We start from the raw sequence: 21,676 nt of genomic DNA, 5'->3' as shown, positions 1-21,676 counted from the left end.
AATAAGTGGTGTCTGATGTAATAGAGCTTTACAGTTGACGGTACTTCCTTATTAATGAGCCATTTCCTGCAGTGTGCTATGGTATATGTTCTCAACCACATTGTCATGGGACTGTGAAGTTTGAAGACACAGTGTAACCAAGTATAGAGAGATATGGTTTTAAATACTTTAACAGTGTGACAGGTTGGATCACAGAAACCTCCCTGGGAGCTGCCAACTGATGTGCCAAGACTACCTCTGCTCCTGTCTTCCCTGCCAGCTCAGGACTCTAGCACCCTGTCTTGCTGAGCCAGACACTCCAGTCTGCTCCAGCAAAGACCCGGTTCTGAATTACTTGCCCCAAAGTTGCAGGTTTACCTGAAAGCAGCTAACAGAAGTGTTCCTGTCTTTAACACTCAGATGCCCAATTCCCAATCGGGTCTAAACCCAAATAAATCCGTTTTACCCTGTATAAAGTTTATGCAGGGTAAACTCATAAATTGTTCGCCCTCTATAACACTGATAGAGAAAGATGCACAGTTGTTTGTTCCCCCAGGTATTAACACATACTGTGAGTTAATTGATAAGTAAAAAGTGATGTTATTAAATACAGAAACTAAGATTTAAGTGGTTCCAAGTGGTAACAGGCAGAACAAAGTAAGTCACCAAGCAAAATAAAATAAAACACGCAAATCTATGTCTAATCAAACTGAATACAGATAATCTCACTCTGAGAGATGCTTCAGTAAGTTTTTTCTTGGACTGGACACCTTCCAGGCCTGGGCACAATTCTTTCTCCAGTACAGCTCTTGTTCCAGCTCAGGTGGTAGCTAGGGGATTCTTCATGATGGCTCTCCTCTTTGTTCTATTTCTTTATTTATCTTTTCCATAAGGCGGGAATCCTTTGTCTCTCTCTGGGTTTCCGCCCCCCTCTCTGGAAAAGCACCAGGTTAAAGTTGGATTCCAGTTCATGTGACATGATCACATGTCACTGTAAGACCCCAAGCCTTCATTCCTCCCAGCCAGTCTGACAGGAAGACCTGCAAGCAAACAGAGCCCCAGTCAATTGTCCTGGTTGATGGGAGCCATTAAAATTCCAAACCACCATTAATGGCCCACACTTTGCATAATTACAATAGGCCCTCAGAGTTATATTTCATATTTCTAGTCCCAGATACAAGAGTGGTACATTTATACAAATAGGATGATCACACTCAGTAGATTATAAGCTTTGTAATGATACCTTACAAGAGATCTTTTGCATGAAACATATTCCAGTTACATTATATTCACTCATTACCATATTTTTATAAAACCATATAGATTGCACAACGTCACACACGGCTTCCTTGTGGGATCATTAGCTGCTTGGTAAACACTTTAACGTCCATTGTGGAATATGAGTTATGTTCTGCAGTGTATCAGCACCTGTTCCCAGAGACTAAAAGCAGACACAAGGCAAATTTTTTGAAGGTGACTAGTGACTTTTTAGATGCCTCAATTTTTGAGCTTCCCAACTTAAGATACCTTAAAGGATCCTGCTTTTCAGAAAGCACTTGAGCACGTGCCCGCTGAAAATCAGGACTATTTAAGCTGTAAAGTTTAGGCATCGAAAGTAATGAGTCACTGTTGAAAATTGTGGCCCCCTGAAACATATGCAGAACATCCCATTTGTCATATTAGTCGTGCTAATAAGTGTATTGGTTAATGAGATCGATATAGTTTCTACTGTGCTAACTGATGAAACATTCATACAAACACAATACTTATTAAAATTTCCTTGTGTAGTTCTCCAAGTGTAGGGAAGGCAATTTATTTCAGTTTGTTTAAGTGGTGGGGAAAATATGTAGAAACCCCCATGACAAGATTTGAATTGCGGTCTGAAAGGGGGAAGAGCATGAATTGGAGACACTTATCCACTGAGTTATTTTTATACTGCAGTATTAAAATGCCTTGGTCTTTCAAACATTGTTCTGTTATTTCACCAACCAGAAGCATAAGAACATAACGCCCGTACCAGGTCAGACCAAAGGTCCATCTAGCACATTATCTGTCTACCGACAGTGGCCAATGCCAGGTGCCCCAAAGGGAGTGAAGCTAACAGGCAATGATCAAGTGATCTTTCTCCTGCCATCCATCTCCATCCTCTGATGAACAGAGGCTAGGGACACCATTCTTTACCCTTCCTGGCTAATAGCCATTTATGGACCTAGCCACCATGAATTTATCCAGTTCCCAGTTTACAAAGAGCTTTCAGCCTGCTGAGTAAGTCCTTGGAAAACTTTCCCCCCATCCCTTTCATTACAAACTGAAGTGCTGGTGACTTGAGATACAAGGAAAGATTACTTTAAAGTACAGAAGCATTCTAACATGGTGTAACATCATTTGTGTAGAAGGAGCTAAATTCAGACTTTTTTTCCTGAAAAAGGTATGAACGATTGGAAGACCAGCTAAATGATCTGACAGATCTTCATCAGCATGAGACTGCAAACTTGAAACAAGAGCTAGCCAGCATAGAAGAAAGAGTGGCATATCAGGCCTGTGAACGGTCACGAGATGTTCAGGTATTTTATAATCAACTTGTTACATAGCGTAGACATTTTGCAAAATTTGGAATAACGTTTGCATTTAAGGAATTTAGGCCCAATTTTTTACCCAACTAGAGTGAAATCTTGGCCTCACTGAAGTCAATGGCAGAATTCCCACTAAAGTCAATGGGACCAGGATTTTACCTGCTAGTGTTTCATAATTGAATGAATAAAATCCGGTGGATTCTATATGGTGTCTTACATCTACTGCTCTGTCATCACTAGAGGAATAAGGAATCTACTGATCTAATCTAAAATGCTCTGAAATGCAGTAATTTTGCTTTCTCTGCTGGCTCTGTAACAGCAGTAAGATAACCCTATTCCCAGCTGTGTGCTTAACATAAAATAATGTCCAAATCCTCTCCTAGCTGAATACTAACACAGCATGGCAGAGCCCTATATAAATTTTGAATTTATTGTAGAAAAATGGTATAGTTGAAAGCTAACTGAGATCCCAAATTATTAGTAAAACACCCATGTAGAATTATAAATACCATTTAAAGATGAACTGAGAAGTTTTTAACCTATCAAGACCTTTTGTTCCCTGTGTTTCTCCTGCAAGAGTTGTTCACTTTATTAACACCTAAAGTAGTGAAAAGAAATTGCATTTCTTGTATTGGTTTATGTATTTAGTGATGAGAACTTTACCACAGTCAACTAAACATAGTAAATAAAGTAGAAGATTTTAAACAGATTTGTTTTGGAAAGTATGTATTTATTTACTTGTCACTTATGTTTGCACATATGTTGGGTTAATAATTGGGGGGTTATTTTTATTTAAAGAGCATTTAGTTCACCTTTAAACAACAGCCAGATATGTACATTCGGGTTCAGAACAAAAGAAACATCAAATGAGAAAAGACCAAGTCAGTAAGGGATGGGGAACTGAATTTCAAAATATAGAGATCCATCTACAGAAAGTATAAAATGATGATTGAAGAAAAGAGTAAGTCTGGGTAGCTGTGTTTTGAGTGCAGGAAATTTCCTAAAGATTAATGGCAATCCTGGGGTCTTGGTTATCCACTTTTCCCAGATGATCAGAATTTGTGATTTGTTGTATAAAAGAACAAGTTGGAAACTGAATTATAATTACAGCATTAGTTAGCTAAACATTTCTGCATTTTACTTGTTACAAGAAAATATTAAGAGGACTGTATCTCCGTTTAAGCTGTCATATTGATATTTAAATGATATAACTGTAAGCAAAGTTAGGCTGGAGAGTGGCCAGGGTGACTCAGTTTTATGTTCTCCAGAGACATGCATGCTCACAATGCATTTATGACATGGATCATTGTACAGTGGGTGGCATTCAAGAGAATGAAAGTGAATTTAGACCAGAATGGAGGTGTAAACCTAATGGGTCCACATTGCAGTTGATTTAATTGGTGTCACAGCAAACCACCAGTTTCAATGGTATATGCGAAGAAACTAATTTTGGTGCTGGTTTGATATAGTGAAATTATTGTGGTAACAGCTTACCCAGTTCTTCAGCTCACCAGTACAAGTTGAACCTCTCTAGTCTGGCACCCTCAGGTCCTCCTCCTCCCTCCCAGAGCTTGAACCCCGTGAATCAGCTGTTCGCAGCACTCCGGAAGTGCTGGGAGGGAGAAGGAGATAGTAAGCGCTGGGCCACCGGTGTGCATGAGGCGGGGGGGGGAGGGAGGCAGAGGGGGGAACTTGACACTGGTGGATGCTCAGCACCCACTGATTTTTCCCCATGGGTGCTTCAGCCCCAGAGCACACATGGAGTTGGTGCCTATGCCGGACCATAGATGTTGCCAGACCAGGGAGTGCTAGGTTAGAGAAGTTCAACCTATACATTCAGAAAACATGAGACACCATGAACACTACTGTTCTCAACCAGGAAAAAATGTAAATGTTACACTTATGATAGTGTTGTCAAGTTTGATTATACTTTTATAATTTTTGTCAACAGTTGATTGTCTGCACAACGTATTTGTTTAAATAGTTTATACATTTATACTGGATGAGAAACTGTTTTGTGTAGAAATGTAGCTGACTCTTATTTTCCTTTTTGTCTACAGGAAGCCTTGGAATCTTGCCAGACTCGGGTTTTTAAGCTGGAGTTCCATCAGCAAGAACAGCAAGCGCTGCAGTCAGAAACTGTGAATGCCAAAGTACTCCTAGGGAAATGTATAAATGTAATCTTGGCCTTCATGACCGTCATTTTAGTGTGCGTTTCTACCATTGCAAAGTTTATAGCTCCTATGATGAAGAGCCGTTTCCATATCATCTGCACTTTTTTTGCAGTGACTCTGCTTGCAATATTTTGTAAAAATTGGGATCACATTATCTGTGCCATAGAAAGGATGATCATACCAAGATGAATCCAATAGTCCGGATCTTTCATTTTTTTTAAAGAAATGTGTGTGTACAAACTACCAAAATTTTTAATTTTGCAATTTAAACATGCAGACTGGATGAAGGCTATAAAAACATTTGAATGCTAAGGTGTAAATACTTCAGTTTATACTCCCGGGCAGTTATTTGCCTATTCAATTATACTGTATGTAATTGGCTAAATCTTTATAAACTGCTCACTGGTGTAAATCTTCTGCCTTAATCTTACCAGCTCTCCACTTTACAAACCAGCACATCTACAAGAGGTCATGCTACTGGTGGCGTAAGAAACCTGAAGTGTATTGTGTCATTAACTAGAGTGAGGAGTAGTAGTGGTGGGAGTGCGTTATAATAAGCATGTACTTGCACCATTCCTATTGGATTAATTCAGTTGTTGAGCTTCCCATATAAACCAGGACAGAATGGCTAGCTATATTTTACAATATTAGGAAATACCAGCCATACTTATAGTATTTCCTAATGCTAGATGATTTAACATCCGTGAATTAGAAACTGGGAAGGTGCTTAATTACAATCCAGCACCATTTTCTGATGTTTCTGCCAGTAGGTCCTTACTCAGACAGATTCTTTAAATGTTATACTTTCTCAACAATTTGATATGACTAGAGTCTCCTGTGACACAGATTAGTAAGTATTGTATCCTAGAGCTATTCTTTATCATGTTTAGGAAATATATAAATGTAATAACATGCCTCCAAATATGATGCAGTGAATGAATTATGAGATCACAAGGACATCTTAGAAGAATAAAGAAACTAGTAACCAGTGCTGATGCCACTATGTTGACTTCAGTACCTCTTCTGGTCATATTTCAAGCTTTGCAGATTGCAAAGGGAGAGCACATAAACAATTGTTTACATTTTTAACAGTTGATAAGCTCTCCAATGAACGTGAAATAGATAACACTAGGCCCCAAGTTGGCGTAGGAGTTAGTAATGCTGAAGGAAATTGGATGCTGAAAGTTTTTATTGCTTCAGGATTCCACAGGGGATGTGCAGGAACCACCAGATCAGCATGTTTGGGAAAGAATGCAAGTTTATATATTAGAACTAACCGTGCAATGTATTTTATGAGAAATTCCTGAGAACAGTGTTTTAGACATCAGACAATAACACCACTATGAAACAGGTAGGTTTTTTAAAATATAATTTATTTTGCCTGCTCTAGAAACTACAAAATGTTTTTCTTGAAATCCTTTTGTTGCCTGGGTAACCAGATATGATGTAAAATAATATATGAAATAAAATACCAAGATTCTCCTCCACTCGTATGTATCCAAAAACTGACAAATGTCTGGTTATTTAATTTAATATTCAGTGCTGTTTGCTTTTAAGATATGTTGTCATGCCTGTATTATTGTTACGTTGGTTGCAGTGGTAATTATGCCTGAATTTTAATCAAGTGCAATAATTTGTATGGAAGTCTTTAGAAATTCTTACATGGAAAAAAGGAAAAAGCATTTTGTCCTTTCTTCACCATAACACGATTTATAATTAATCTAATAGCTTGCTGTGGCTTCAGGGGCTGAACAAAGAGCACGGCTAATGATGTAAATAATGATATAACTAAGACTTTAGAAAACTAAATTTAAAAAAAGTCATTAAAGAAATTCTGATATGTGCAATGTTTTTGAATATAGAAAAGAACTGAATCCGGAAGGATTGTGATACTTGACTTGCTGCAGGCACAGGAAATTAATCAAATAGAATACACCCACTTTATCCTAACCGGACCCTGTTCAATCTTCCAGAGGAAGGTGGAGGAAAATAAAACAAAAACTTGCTGATAGTGGCATGACCTTCCATACCTCAAACTTAACAGTCAGTTTAACACTGTATATATGAGCAAGAATTGCCATATATTCATCCAAATCCATTTATTCTCAAAGTCACTATTGGTATCCAAGTAGTTAGTCTTCTTTTCCTTGATTTCTGAAAGCAAAGAATTCCAAACACTGATGCCCCTTCTGAGGGGGAAAACAGTCAGCGTTATACCTAAAGTTTACCTTTTTCAATTTTCAGGCAGGTCTTTTGTGTGTTCCTGTTGCTGTTTGGTTCAATGGGATCCTTATTGCCAATTCTTTTATGACGCCCATTTAGGTATTGTATGGATACATTGCATTAAAATTTCATCCCCTAACCAGCCCACCCACTCATAACTACCTCATTTATCCAGTTGATAGGCTGTGGAGATTACAAACTGTATCAGTTGAGGAGATTAAACAGATCTTTGAAAAACTTTGAAAAAACGTAGATGCTCCTTTCTGGATTTACTCCAGAATTTGTACATCCTAACAGAGGATTTCCGTTGTTTTGTTTATATATCCTTTTGATGCAGCTTGGGAACCTTTTGGCCTTTACTGCATTAAACAATAAATTCCCATCTTCATTGCATCTAACATGAATAGTAAGTTCTTTTATTGTCAGTACTTTCCAGTTCTTTAGCCAGCAATTATATTTTAGATTCAAAATCCTTTATGTCTTGCATTAAAATCCATCAGCCATTTTATAAACCATTCCCCTAATGTATTTAAATTTTTCTTACCAATTTATAACTTCGCATCTAAAAGTGAGTTTGGAGGAGATGGACCTAAAAGGAAGAGCCCCAGTACTGACTCTTGACATAATATGCTAGTGACTTCTCTTCATTGTAATCCATTGCCACCCTTTTTGTATCCTCCATTTAATCATTTTGATATTCCATTTATATACCTACATTCCAGGCTGGACAATAGAAAAATCAAGCATTGATACAGTACTTTTGTTAAATGGCTTACAAATGTCTACATATATGTAATATGGATGCTACTTGTCAGTAGCTTTACTGAACTCAGGAAAACCATTTTTTAGTTTAGCATAAATTAGATACCTTTATTAATTTAACCTTGCTGGTTCCAATGTAGAAACCTTGAATTTGTGACCATTCTGACTGATCTGTCTCTGACAATTTCCAGGATCAGGACATAACAAATTAAGTCTCTTTAACTATGTAAGATCAGCCAATCTCTGTCATAAGCAGAAAAATCTCTTACAGCCATGCTTTGGGAATACAAAGACATCTGTACTCGAGTAGAATATGGTAACCACCGCGAAGTGATCTCCATGTAAAATGAGAATATAATGGTCAAAGTAACTGTTTTACACTTGACTGATAAATCTGGCTGACTCCAAATCAGAAATAGACAGGTCTTACATAACAGATGCAGTACATTATCATATTGTCTTTGTATTGGAAATTAAAACACATTTAAAAATCACAAGACATTTCTAAAGTAAGAGAAAAGAAAATGCTTCTCAGTCCAAGTTAATACAGCCCTAACTACTCTGTCAATCAGGCACTTTCATCTTTTTAGGTTCCCTTCTGAGCTCTATCTAAAACCATACCAATGTTCTGTTGGCTGTCGCAACCAATAGCAATTTCAAAATCTTTCTCCATGAGAACTGCTCGAATTTCTTTATGGATCTCACATCTTCTGTCAAGTCTCCCCACCTTCTTCCCTTCTCTTTCCCTGCTGCTGTCTCAGTCCTTTGGTAATCTTTCCCTCATATTCTATTTTAATATAAATTTAAAAAATTAATTAAAAATGCTTCAAGATACCATATTTTTCCTCATTTTTACTTCAGTAATTTGCATATATCCTGTACTATTTGCTGACTCCAATCTTCACTTTCCCAACTCTTCCAACCTTTTTTATTTTTTTTCTCCTTATGTACCCTTAGCTGTGGTAAGCCAGGGTGTCTAACTTGTGTTAAGGAAGTGGAAGGTAGCCTTTAATATGCTTATGGCACCCAATCCTTTTAAGTGTATGCCAAACTCTTTGAAACTCCCTCTCCCAAAATATGTTGAATTCTTTTCTCTAGCTGATTCTGGCTGGCAATCAAAGAACCACTTCATTTCATTATATTATGATCACTCTTGCCAAGTGTATCTTCACTTTCAAGATCCTCAGAAAGTTAATCATAATTGGTTGGAACTGAGTCTAATAACCCTAGTCATTCTGGTTAGCATCCTGATTGCTTGAGAGATAAACACATCTTTGAAAGCCCCAAAGAATTTGATGGTAGAATCCATACCTGTTGATTCCTGGAGAGTTAATTTCCCATGACAGTTACCTTCACTGTTAGTTTCACTGTTAGCTACCTTTCTAATTTCAGCCCATCAAGAGGTTTCTTTAGGGCTTCCCACACAAACCTAGTGAAAGATGCCCACATAAATTTAGTTCCACTGTTGTCCAAAGTCACTGATACTATTCTGACTGGATACTATCCTATTCAATTTCTTCCTGTCTTATATATTATAAGTTCAGTCCTTCATGTAACCCAGTGGTGCTTCTTGTTTTATTAAGCTCCAGTTATACTAGTTCTGGCTTTTCATAGATAGCTATTGAATCTGGCCACTGCTTGTTTAGTATTAAAATGCCTAACATTAAGAAGTGGAACTGCTACTGGAATACTGTGTCCAGTTCTGGTATCAACATTTCAGGAAGGACGCTGATAAATTGGAGAGGTCACAGAAAGAACATTGAGAATGATTAAAGGGTTGGAAAACATGTCTCACAGTGAAAGATTCAAGGAGCTCAGTCTGTTTAGTTTATAAAAGATAAAGTTAGGGGGTGACTTGGTCAGTCTATAAGATCCAGCTGCTTAATGTATTTAGGCTCGTATTCTATTCTATATAGGTTTTCATACCATGCACGTCACCAGAGTATCTGAGCACTTTCCAGTAGTGCATTAAGCAACATGACTACACACATCTGTCACATATCGTTTGTGTTCTCATCCTCTTCCTCAGAGGGAGAAGCATGTGGAGTTGAGTGTCGTGTTTTGGTAGGGTGGGGTTTTGTTTTGTTTTGTTTGTTAAATATAGCTGTTGCTATGTGTTCATGTTTGAGAAGAAAAGATCAAAGAAATGTGCCTTGCACTTGGAGTGGAAAGTGACAAGGTTGTAGTCCTGGGGGAGTTTATTCCTGTCTCATACCATCCCTGAAGAAGGTTCTGTCTCCTGCATAGACAAGCTTTACTCTTATTGTTGAGAGTTGCATTGTGCCAGAGGAGTGAAGTTGTTGACCATGGTCTTCGTCCAGAACCTTTGGTCTTTTAGGTATTCTGAGCCCAGGCCATGGAATGCTTCGAAGATAAGGACTGAGACCTTGAACTTGATTTGAAATTCTATGGGAAGCCCACGTACGGAGCAGAGGACAGATGTGATATGCTCATAGTAGTCTGTGTTGCTGAGGAGAGACGCATTTTGTACTAGTTGGAGTTTCCTAAGTTCCCATTGATTTCAGTGAAAGTTAAGAGCCTAAATACCTTTCAGCATCTTTGCATAAGTACCAACATTGAAGAGACTTTTATTATCAAATCTCTGTTCTCAATCTAGCAAAGAAAAATGTAACATGAATCAACGGCTGGAAGCTGAAGCTAGACAAACAAACTAGAAATTTTTAACAGCGAGGGTAATTAACCCTTGGAACAATTTACCATGGGGTGTGGTAGACTGTCCATCATTCAAAAGTTTTAAATCAAGATTGGATGCTTTTCTAAAAGATATGCTGTAGTTCAAACAGGAATAAATGCAGGGAAGTTCTATGGCCTGTGTTATACAGGATGTCAGACTAGGTGATCACAATGATCCTATTGGCTTTATAATCTATAATTTACAAAAATTTGCTAAACAAGCTCAAAATACTAAGAGGATCCAGAATCACTTAGTGTAAAATTTTTCAAAAGCGCTTAAGTCCTATTTTCAGACGTAACACGCTCTGAGACGTAGGCGCCTAGATTTCATATTTTTTTTAATAAGGCAGTTTTATAACTTCTTCCAGATAAACAAACATATATTCATAGTCAAAACTTGAAATACAGTACTGTAGACACAGACAGGTTTTTAAATGAACTTTGAATGCCAACAGAATGAGCTTAATCTGGTAGTGAAGCAGAGTTCAATTTAAATGAAAATTTTACATTAAAGTAATGTAAGGGAAAAAGAAAATATTGCAATTTACTGAATTGCTTAATCACCCTCGAAGAACAAAAAGCACTACAAAATCCAGTTTTGAGGCCAGTAAAATCCTGTCATCTGTTTTCTAAGAAATTAGAAGACAATGTACATACAGATTGCATGGGGACTTGATTGAATTGTCTTGTAAATTTGATTTTATTGCATGTGTGGGGTGTACTAAGTTGTACTGTTGGTAGAAAGGGCTTTCTTTCAATGAATCTGTCTCCCTTCCTTTTTTGTAAGGTAATGGTGACTAGACAGTACCGAAGTGTACTGAAAGCTGTTTATTTTTATTGACTGAAAATATTTGTGTCAGCATGTAACCTTTGTATCTCCTATCACTTTCATTTTGTGCAGCATGGTGTAAAAATGCATCTATTAATGTATGTAGTGTATTTGTATATTTCCTGGTGTGGTCATGATTGCTCAAAGGTGCCATTAACATTTTTTTAAATAAAAGTACTTTAAATTTAATTTGCTGTTAAAAGTTCATTTTCTTACAATTATCTGATTAGTCAAATCCACCTCCCTATAGTGCTTTCTCTGTCCATAACTACATTACTTAATGGAGACCATTCTCCAGTTTCAAAATAGATGAAAACTATTCAGATTTTGATTTTGAGTGCTATACCCTGTGGGTGTCAAAAATTGAGATCTTGGATTTTATTTACAGCTATGGCTTGGCAGTGGTATAAAGGTCAGAGGAGGAACCACCACTAGACTTTTTTTTCCCCAAATTCAGTGTGAACATGATATATGGTGAGTTGGTTTAATTTTATCAAGTGTTTGGAGTCATTTGGGACTTTTTCTCTGGACAATTGAAATAGAAGCTTAAAGTTTGTTTATTTATTCTAGTGTCAGAAAACAGGTTTAGGCACATCACCAAATATAACTACTGTTGAGAATATATTCTTAGAATGTTCATATTAAGTATAACAATTCTTAACTGAAAAAACAAGTGCTCATGAAAGGTGTTAGACTGACAGCCTTTGGAGCTAAGGTCATGTATACCCAGACCACATACAGCACAGACATAAGCAGTACCAGCAGGCCATTTTGCTCTATGGCTGTGCATCAAACCTGCTGTTGAGGAAATGGGATAAAATGGTTTTCATGTCCAGTCAATTGCTTCCCCTTCCAAGTAATGCCAGTTTTAGTGCTAGGTTTTGATGTGAATGCTAAAGAGAATCAAGGCTAACTCATTTCACAAACTGTAGGTTGTCCTCAGACAGTAATAATTTTTGGATGCATGCTGGTGGCCCTGAGGAAAAAATTCTCTACATTACTATCTATCTGACTCAGCCCTCATAAAGGGTTTTATATGCTTGTACACGTATAGCACCAAATTCAGCTTGTTGAAAATGAAAGAGGCATCAGCACTGGGGTGGTACAAAGTATTGATTATTTGTGTAGCAGTAGCACAAGGAGGCCAGGGCCCAGTTGTGCTAGGCAGTGTACAATGCCATTCTGTACAAGGATGAGGGTCCTTGCCATGGAAGAGTTTACAGTCCAAAACAACAGTTTGATACAAGAAACAGACAAGACTATATATGAGGAAATAATTAGATGATGCTGGTCAGCATGATAACCAGTGGCTACAGAAAACAATTGTCAAGTTTTGGTAGGCATCATAGCAGAGAAATGTCTTAAGGGGGTATTTGAAGGACAACAACATAGTTATGCAGATATTTACAGAGAACTCCACCCACACATTACAAGGTTACATGTTGGAAAAGTATTTAAATGCCAACGTAACCTGGGTTGTGGAGATGTCACTGAGGTCAGAATGTGGTGGGGCTGATGATGATGCACAATTCTGGTCCCCTTGATGTTGACACCAGTCCTCCCACTTCAAACACCAGTCTCCAGGCAAGGCAAAAAGAACTATACTTGACCTTTAGGTAGAATGAACAGGGCTGACAAAAAAATATTTTCCTTTTAAACTGAACATGTTTGATATGGAAATTGAGAGTAACAATATATATGGAACCCCCTGAGGCCTTTTTTTAAACAGTCATTTTTCTGAGAACTACACTTTACAGTCCTATAAAACTACTGTGCTTTGCATCCAAAACAAAAAGCTTAACTTTTTAAAACAAAATCTTTGTTGACTTTGGAAAAAAACTTAATCTGTATTCATATTATTATAGTATTACAAAATATTGCTACAGATTTAATGCTTTTCTTCCTAAAAGCTCCACTTGTTACCATTTTGGTACTGAAATTATCAAGATATTTATCATAACCTTATGATTATAAAATTCTATATAAAATCATACATTTTTACATGATTTCATCTAAAGAGAAACAAATATTCAACCATTTTTCCTAGACTTATTGTTCTTGATCTTTGGGAAATAATTGTCACACATACTAGCCTTTTCCATATCTAGGATTACAGCAACCTCTAGGGGAACTAATTGTAACTGTAATTTTTTATGCAGATCTATAAAAACATTCTGGTTATATTTAACTTTGTTGTTGGTTGGGTTGTTTGTTTAATGGGACTAGGAACATAAATGAATCACTCCTTGTGATATACAAAGTGAAGCCTTTTTTAATTCATTCCCTATTGAAAGGAAGGGCATTACTAGACTGGGATGATTAAGGACTTTTCTTAGTCAAAATAGATTTTTCAAAATATGTTAAAGATTTCATCAAAAGTACCTGATAACTGTTTTGACTGCTCTTACTGATTCATAAAATAGTAGAAGTCCATTCAAATATAAATGAACTGGCACTATTAAGAATACTGTGAATGTATTTGTTCTTGTTAAACAGTTGTGTAATGGGGTACTGGCATTAGTAACATCCACCTGCCTTTATGATCTGGAGTTAGCATTGTTGAGTACAGAATATGATGTATAGCTATTGCCTTACTTGTCTGAAGTATTTAAAAGAGTTAGACACTGCAATTGTCAGAAACTGCTTCAAACTGTGTAAATTTACTTTAATTACAACCATTTTGGTATGTTTTATTATTCCCTTCTCTTAACCCAGAAGCACATCTTAGGAATTAAGGGATTCTGGGTCTGAAATGTGGTATAATAGCTTGAACTTGTTTTTCAGTATTGTCTGCAATGCATTTTGCACATTGTTTTGTTGTTCTGCAGAGGAGTTACCATGAACACAGGCATACAGCAGTTGAACACTTTCACCTATTTTCTTTCATTGTCAAACACTTCTGCAATGTAAGCAGAACCAGAAGAGCAAATATACCTTACCATGTATACTGTATTTAATGCAATAATTAACTGGAGCAGTGTTTCCCAAACTTGGGACGCTCCAAGCTAATGGGTGCTGCTGGGAGCGGCAACCAGTACATCCCTCGGCCCATGCCGCTTCCAGCAGTTCCTATTGACCTGGAGCAGTGAACCAGGGCCAATGGGAGCCGTGATCGGCTGGATCTGCAGATGCGGCAGGTAAACAAACCGGCCCGGCTGGCCAGGGGCTTTCCCTACACAAGCAGTGTCCCAAGTTTGGGAAACACTGAACTAGTGGTATATACTGCAGTACTGCTGGAAGTACCCTGTTGGCATGACCTTGCATGGTGCACGTGAAATAACACTGCACAGGAGGGGGTCACCGTTTTCAAGAGCTTGACTGCACACTGGTGGGGATGGAATGGGGCACTCTTCAAAAAGTAGGGTTACCATAGTTCAACAATCAAAAAAGAAGGCGGGGGACCTCTGCCCTCATCCACTCCCTCCCACTTCCTGCCCCCTGACTATCCCCCTCAGAACCCCTAACCGCCCCCTGCTTCTTGTCCCATGACTGCTCCCTCCTTGGACCTCTGCCTCTAACTGCCCCCCCAAAACCCCAACCCCTATCTAAGCCTCCCTGCTCCTTGTCCCTTAACTGCCCCCTCCTGAGACCTCCCCCACCCTAATTGTCCCCCCAGGACCCTACCCACTACCTGTCCCCAGACTGCCCCAACCCTTATCCACTCTCTCCAACCCCAGACAGACCCCTGGGACTCCCACACCCCATCCACCCATTCCCTGCCCCGACAGGCCTCCCCCAAAACTCCCAACCAATCCAACCCTCCCCCTGCTCCCTGTCTGCCCCCTCCAGAACCGCCCTGTCCCTTCTCAATCCCCGCCCCCCCGCGCAGCCCCCTCACCTTGCAGGCTGCCGCTCAGAACAGCGTGTCGGGCGCCGGGCTCCCCAGCTGAGGGCACAGCCCGGTCCCGCCCCCGCAGAGTGATGCGGTGCAGCCCGCTGGCCAGGACGGGAGGGGAGGAGCTCGACGGCGCGGCAGGCGTAGTGACGGATACTGCTCCCGTAGGAATGTGCCTGTCGGCATTTGCTACATCAGGTAGCAGTTTCATACAACCGCAGCTTCTAAACATCTGTAAGTATCGATGTGCTGCCGGCAGCACGTCTCTACGGGGCGCAGTTTCCTTCACTACACCGGAGCCCCATGCGAGTGGCACTATCCGGCCGGCTGCCCTGTCAGCCGCACCGCGCTATGCACTGGGGGAATCCCAGACATTTTTAGATCTTTACAAATTCCCCTGATGCTATTTTTAACCCCCAAAGCCGGACATGTCCGGGAAAACCCGGACGAATGGTAACCCCACAAACGGGTATCACTGCCCTGCTTGATACCAGACAAAATCCTGTTCTGGTTTGTTCCAGTACTGGGCAGGGCCCAGGCCAGCCACGAGGCCCGTGGATAAAATCAGACCAGTGACCGCCTTCCTCTGCGCCCCTACAGCGGGGAGGGTGGCGGAGCTGGGGTGACCCGACTCCTGTGCAGGGAGGCGGACTGGCTGCTTTCCCCCCTGGAAGGGGCAGCGCGGGCGAAAGGCTGGTGGGGCCTGTGGGCGAGGAAAGCGGCGCTGAGCCGCCCTTGCGCTGCCGCCGGGGCGAGCCTACGGACGCTTTCAAGGGGCGCGCGAGGAGACAGGAGCCGGGCGCGGGCGCCAGCCGCGGCAGAGACACGCCAGCCCAGTGCCCTTCCCGCTGGGGGCGGGGCCCAGCGTTCGCGCGCCCCCATCGCGCCTCAGGCGCGAGCCGGTTTCCAGGGCACCCTCGCTTCTCCTCGCTTCCCAGCCTGGGAGGCTGCATTTCCGCGTTCCCACGAGGCTTAGCGGTGTCAGTCTGATTGGGAATTCCGGGACGCTGACGGGTCCCGAGCGGAGTCACACCCGGGTGGGGTGGGGAGGGGGCGGGGCGGACGGCTACAGCGGGAGGCGAGGCGCCATTTTTAAACCCTCTTGGCGGCTGCTCCGGGTGAGTGAGGGGGTGGATGGGGCCCTTGCGTGGCGGTGTTCTGGTTGCCCCGCAGAGCGGCCTGGTCTCTGCCGCGGACGGGGCTCGGCGGTTGGTTCGAGGCTCGCGGGTCGCTGTTCTCTCCTCGGCCTGGCGCCTGCTTCCTCCACGCCCGTGCCTGGCCCCGCACAGGGCCTGGCCCCAGAGCTCCAGTCCCGGCCTGACGGGCGGCGACCTGCCCTGGGTGAGCGGCACAGAAACCAGCTTTGCTGGGCGTCGCTCAGCGGGACATGGGAGCACGTCTCCCTGCCTTGCAGCTGTGCTGCTGGAGCCCAGGGGCTGACAGCTGCGGGCACCTGCTTCCACCGCTCGCTTCAGGGGGCGAGTCGATCACGCCAGCTGTCGTCCCCTGACGGGAAAGGCCCCCGGGCCTGTGCCTCAGCACAGAGGGAGCGTGAAGGGGAGGACCAATGACTTGGCAACCGGCGAGAGAAAATCCTGTCAATTGTGACCTGCGGGTCCCTAGGCGTTGAGTTCGCTCATCAGCCTGGGGGCGGAGGGGTAGATACAAATCTCATGCATGTTTGTGAAAATGGCTTAGCTCCTGTAACGAGTCCCAGAGGTTACATCAACACAACTTTGTTGGTTGCAGTCGCTGTAAGGGACACTTTTTTATTTTTCTAGTGTAACCAAAACTAGGAAATTCTCTAGGGTATATCACCTTATCTGCACTGTTATAATTATCTGTTGCTTCTGTGGTGGCTTTAAATAGCCCATTGCTATCCGAGAGCCATGCTTCACACATTGTTAGGAAAGAAGTGGCAGCTGTTGAATTGAGATTGGCATCTCTCACAATATATGTAAGAGATTTGGAAAATATTCATAAAAGGGGTGAGGTAATATCTACCTTGTCTCATTAATATCCTGGGAGGACAGGGCTACAAGTACACTGCTTACAACAATGTATTGATCTGTGTCAGAGTTCCTGAGTTAACTGCATGTTCAACCCCTTTGTGGCCTCAAGACACCCCACTTAGGTCACAGGCCTCCAGCATTCATCTTTCTCTGGGTGCAATCCCATGATTCACTTCCTGTAGATTGGGCCTTAAGGTGCAGACCTTTGCCATTTTTTGTGATCACCTCATTAGGTCTGACTTCAGTTTAATACCTGCATTTCTGTTCTCTCAGGCCAATGACAGTGTCATCCAGTAACCAGCCAGCTTTCATAAAGCGAAGTACTATTTATTCAGAACAAAACCTTTTAACAGAAAACATATCTTAAAGCAATAAACAGCTTATGAACTGACATACCAGGTGGTCCTCCATCTTACATATGAAGACCCTGGTAGGCTTAAAATATTTAAGAGCCTGTGTCAGTTCTTGGGTGGTATCCCTGTCCTTGTGCTTTTTCCTAGGAGGGTGAAACTTCAAAAAGACGTGTTAACTGGATTGTTTCAGTACTGGAGATTTGCATTAATTACTCCCCATTGTCTTTAATTCTTGAATGAAGCATTTTTTATCATACCCAATTAGCCAGGAATACAATCACTAACAAGCCCATACAGATACATATTACATTTATAAAGTTAATACAATAGTATTTGAATATTCCACAATTCCATAGCATTATGTCTGTCCCTTCTCAATATAATAGGTGTTGGATATTCAAATATTCCATAGCATCTGTTATAAAAATATTTATGTAGGTATTTCTACTGCATTCCTCACTGTGGCATCTAAGAAAGTTACAGATTTTAGAAGTAAATACAGTATACCAAAGAATCTTCTATATATCTCTCCATGCACTGTTCCTTGTTGATGGGTGGGTGGATGTGGTTTTGGTTTTTATGGGAAAGATAGGTCAAATCAATGACTTTCATGGTGGTTCTAATTTCTCCCAGTAGTGAGTTCCTCAGTCATTGCCAGAAGAGCTGTGTTTCCTGCAACAGAGAGTCTTATTCTTTCAGGCTGATGGCAGTACTAATTCACAGTAACACAGGTGTACTGAGAGATCATGGGAGGTGATCACAGGGAGGTGGTATTGGCTTTGCATTCTAGAACACTGAAATAAGTAGATAAACAGATTATTCTATACATTATATGAAACTACTGTTAAACTTTACACTTACAGTAATAACTGAAGAAGAGGGTGGGTTTTGTGTTTTTTTAATGTCTGATACAATTAACTGACACAAGGCAGAATACTGCTTGTGCTGTTCTGCACTGGCCAAAAATTATGTTTAGCCTTGTCATCTAACTTCATTGATCATACGAGTGTTCAAATATAGTAATATTTTGTTGGTTAGACCAGGCTATAGTAAAGAAAGCAGAGCCTTGAATGAATTATGCAGATAATCCTAAACAATTGCCATTATGTAACTTGGTTATGTCATGTAACTCAGAGTGATAGTTTGGAGTTTTCAAAATTTAAATTATTATGATTACATAATTTTCTCTAAATTTAGGTTGACCTACCATAGTTACCATTTACAACTGTTAGTAATAAAAATTCTATCAATATATTTTTAAAAAACAATGTTTTTAAATAAGATTTTTTTTTTTTAATGAATGGTGATATGATGACTTAAAGGCCTGATATCTCTGAATTTGCCAGGACTTGAAGCAAAGGTTGTAGACCATATTAAAAAACAAACAAAAAAAAACCAGACACATTCTAACTCTCTATTTAAGTGAGAGGGACAATAAGGGATAGAATTAAGGTGGTTGGAAGTTTAGCAGATAACTTATTCACATTAGCATTTTATTCTCCTCTCTAACATTATTTTAAATTTAGATATTTAGCTTTTTAAAGGGACACACACACTCCTACACCCCTTGACTGAAGAATCAACACTCATTCCTATGGGTGTACATACGCAGGATGATGTAGTAAAAGATTTTATAAACATGAATTTGGGATGGCTGTTTTAGTCAATCACAATATGCCATCATATACTCTATATGCCAGATATTTTACAGAAAAACTTTTTAGAAATGCTCGAGTTTTAATTTGAACTATATAAATATTTCATATTCCTCTTTTTCTAAAGTTAGATGACCTTAGTTGTAATAAATTAAACTGTACAGTCCTCAGAGGGAGAGAGAAATTATAACTAATTATAACTCTCTTTAAAAAAAAAAAAATCCTGAACTCTGTGTGCATTATCTAATCATGTTGTGGATTTAATGTATGATCTATGGCTATAAGCAAGTGTCTTCCATTAGCTGGAAGTGATGCTTGCCTTACTAATGTAGCCTTAATAAGGCAATTCAATATTACCTACTTATCCAAGAGTGAATATTGCCTGTCCTGGAGCATCCACTAATGTGATTTGGTGAAAAAAATACCGTGTTGGGGTGGCAAAGGAAAGAAACATTTTGGCATTTTTTTTGTTTTTAAAATGGTGATTTTGGATGCGGACAAATTGGAGAGAGTCCTGTGGAGGGCAACAAAAATGATCAGGGAGCTGGGGCCCATGACTTACCAGGAGAGGCTGAGGAAGCTGGGATTGTTTAGTCTGAGGGGAGGAGGAGAGATTCGATAGCAGCCTTCAACTACCTGAAGGGGGTTCCAAAAAGGATGGAGCTTGGCTGTTCTCAGTGGTGGCAGATGACAGAACAAGGAGTAATGGTCTCAAGTTGCAGTGAGGGGAGATCTAGGTTGGATATTAGGAAAAACTATTTCACTAGGAGAGTGGTGAAGCACTTGAATGGGTTACCTAGGGAAGGTGGGAGAATCTCCATCTTAGAGGTTTTTAAGGCCTGCTGACAAAGCAACTGGCTGGGATGATTTAGTGGTGTTGTCTGCTTTGAGCAGGGGTTGGACTCGATCTCCTGCGGTCTCTTCCAACCCTAATCTATGATTCTGTGATTAGATTGAATGTTAGAAGTCACTGACTATGGAGATAATCATGCACGTGTTATTAAATGGTCAAAGGTGCATGGTTATGTGCAATTTAGCACTTGGAATGTACATGTTAGTTTCTCCGCCCTGTTTTCACACTCTACTGCTAGAACAGGGCCTCACACTCCCTGGACTGAACTAACCTGTTACTCTAGCTTGCTTGCTAGCATATATATACCTGCCCCTGGAAATTTCCACTACCTGCGTCTGACGAAGTGGGTATTCACCCACGAAAGCTCACGCTCCTAAACGTCTGTTAGTCTATAAGGTGCCACAGGATTCTCTGCTGCTTTTACAGATCCAGACTAACACGGCTACCCCTCTGATACTTATGCAAGTCACTAACTTTAATGGGACAATGTAAAAGTGTTTTTAAAAACTGACAGCTTCAGACTTCTGTGCAGGTTTTAAAATCTACCACAAGATGTCACTGTAATCTAAAACAGAGTTATTTGGTTAAATAGGTACCACTTACTCTTTTGACATTTAAAAAACCTATTTTATAAACTATGCTTCTCTTTCCTGTTCTCAGAATTGGACCTTCTCAATATCCAGTTCTTCCTTATGAAGTGTGTCACTGCAGGTGAACACTTTAGGTGCTGTGTGCCTTGCTTCTCAAGCCATGGAGCATGAATAGCAAGAACCATTAGAACAGAGGTGGGCAAACTTTTTGGCTGAGGGCCATGTCAGGTTTCCTAAATTGTATGGAAGGCCAGTTAGGGGAGGGGGTCATGGACCGGCCCCTACATCCTATCTGCCCTCCCTCCCCCAGGACCCCTGCCCCATCCACACACCCCCCGCTCCCTATCTCCTGACCACCCCCGGATCCCCACCACCCCATCCAGCTCCTCCTCTCATTTCTGATGGCCCCTCTCTGGGACCCCTGCCCCATCCAACCACCCTTTCTTCCTGTCCCCTGGTTGCCCCTGGAACCTGTGCCCCTGGCTGCCCCCCGCTGCCTCATCCAACCCCCCCTCCTTCCAGACTGCCCCCCGGGACCCCTACCCAACTCCTCTGCTGACCGCCCCTACCCCCTGACCACCACCCCGAACTCCTCTGCCCTCAAGCCAACTCTTCCTGCTCCCTGTCCCTTTACCGCACTGCCTGGAGCACTGGTTGCTGGTGGCGCTACAGCTGTGCCGCCCAGTTGGAGCTGGGCCGCCGCCACCACCACCACACAGCACAGAGACTGGGTCAGACTGGGCTCTGCAGCTGCGCTGCCTCAGGAGCTCACAGCCCTGCTGCCCAGAGCATTATGCCAGCGGCAGAGCGAGCAAGCTGAGGCTGCGGGGGAGGGGCCGGGCCGGGCCGGGCCTCCCAGGCCAGTAGCTCAGAGGCTGGGCAGGACAGTCCTGTTGGCCAGATGTGGCCCGCAGGCTGTAGTTTGCCCACCTCTGCATTAGGAGGACTGTGATATTTTGGAACTGAGGATATAAAAGTTTCCATTTCCCAACTGTCCCTCAGTTTCTCTTTTTTTGATGGCTGGTGTGTTCGCAGAACTTCCACCTTGTCTTATTTGCTTCAGTTTTAGGCTCATTCTGCTTGTTTGTTTTTCTGCTCAAGCAAGGTAGTCGTTTTGACCAAATCTTTTGGGAGACTCAGATCC

At 41.3% G+C, this 21,676-nt stretch overlaps 2 protein-coding genes across 7 annotated transcripts in view; both read left to right on the top strand.

The window, feature by feature from the left end:
* Nucleotides 1-11,423, top strand: part of TMCC3 (transmembrane and coiled-coil domain family 3) — a 255,832-nt gene extending 244,409 nt beyond the window's left edge. For all 3 annotated transcript variants that reach the window (XM_075067021.1, XM_075067016.1, XM_075067015.1), the window contains exons 3-4: nt 2,408-2,543; nt 4,613-11,423. In XM_075067021.1, coding sequence (XP_074923122.1) covers nt 2,408-2,543; nt 4,613-4,915 — 439 coding nt within the window. In that variant the 3' untranslated portion in view covers nt 4,916-11,423. The remainder of the gene's footprint in view (nt 1-2,407; nt 2,544-4,612) is intronic.
* Nucleotides 11,424-16,070: 4,647 nt separating this feature from the next.
* The window catches only part of CEP83 (centrosomal protein 83), a 41,749-nt gene continuing 36,143 nt past the window's right edge, over nt 16,071-21,676 (top strand). For all 4 annotated transcript variants that reach the window (XM_075067002.1, XM_075067001.1, XM_075067008.1 and 1 more), the window contains exon 1: nt 16,071-16,191. The gene's annotated coding sequence lies outside the window, so the exon portion shown is untranslated. The remainder of the gene's footprint in view (nt 16,192-21,676) is intronic.

This window comes from Chelonoidis abingdonii, chromosome 1 (assembly GCF_003597395.2).
Source record: "Chelonoidis abingdonii isolate Lonesome George chromosome 1, CheloAbing_2.0, whole genome shotgun sequence".
NCBI lineage: Eukaryota > Metazoa > Chordata > Testudines > Testudinidae > Chelonoidis > Chelonoidis abingdonii.
The sequence above is the reverse complement of the archived record's forward strand: the minus strand, read 5'-3'. Positions and strand labels throughout refer to the sequence as shown.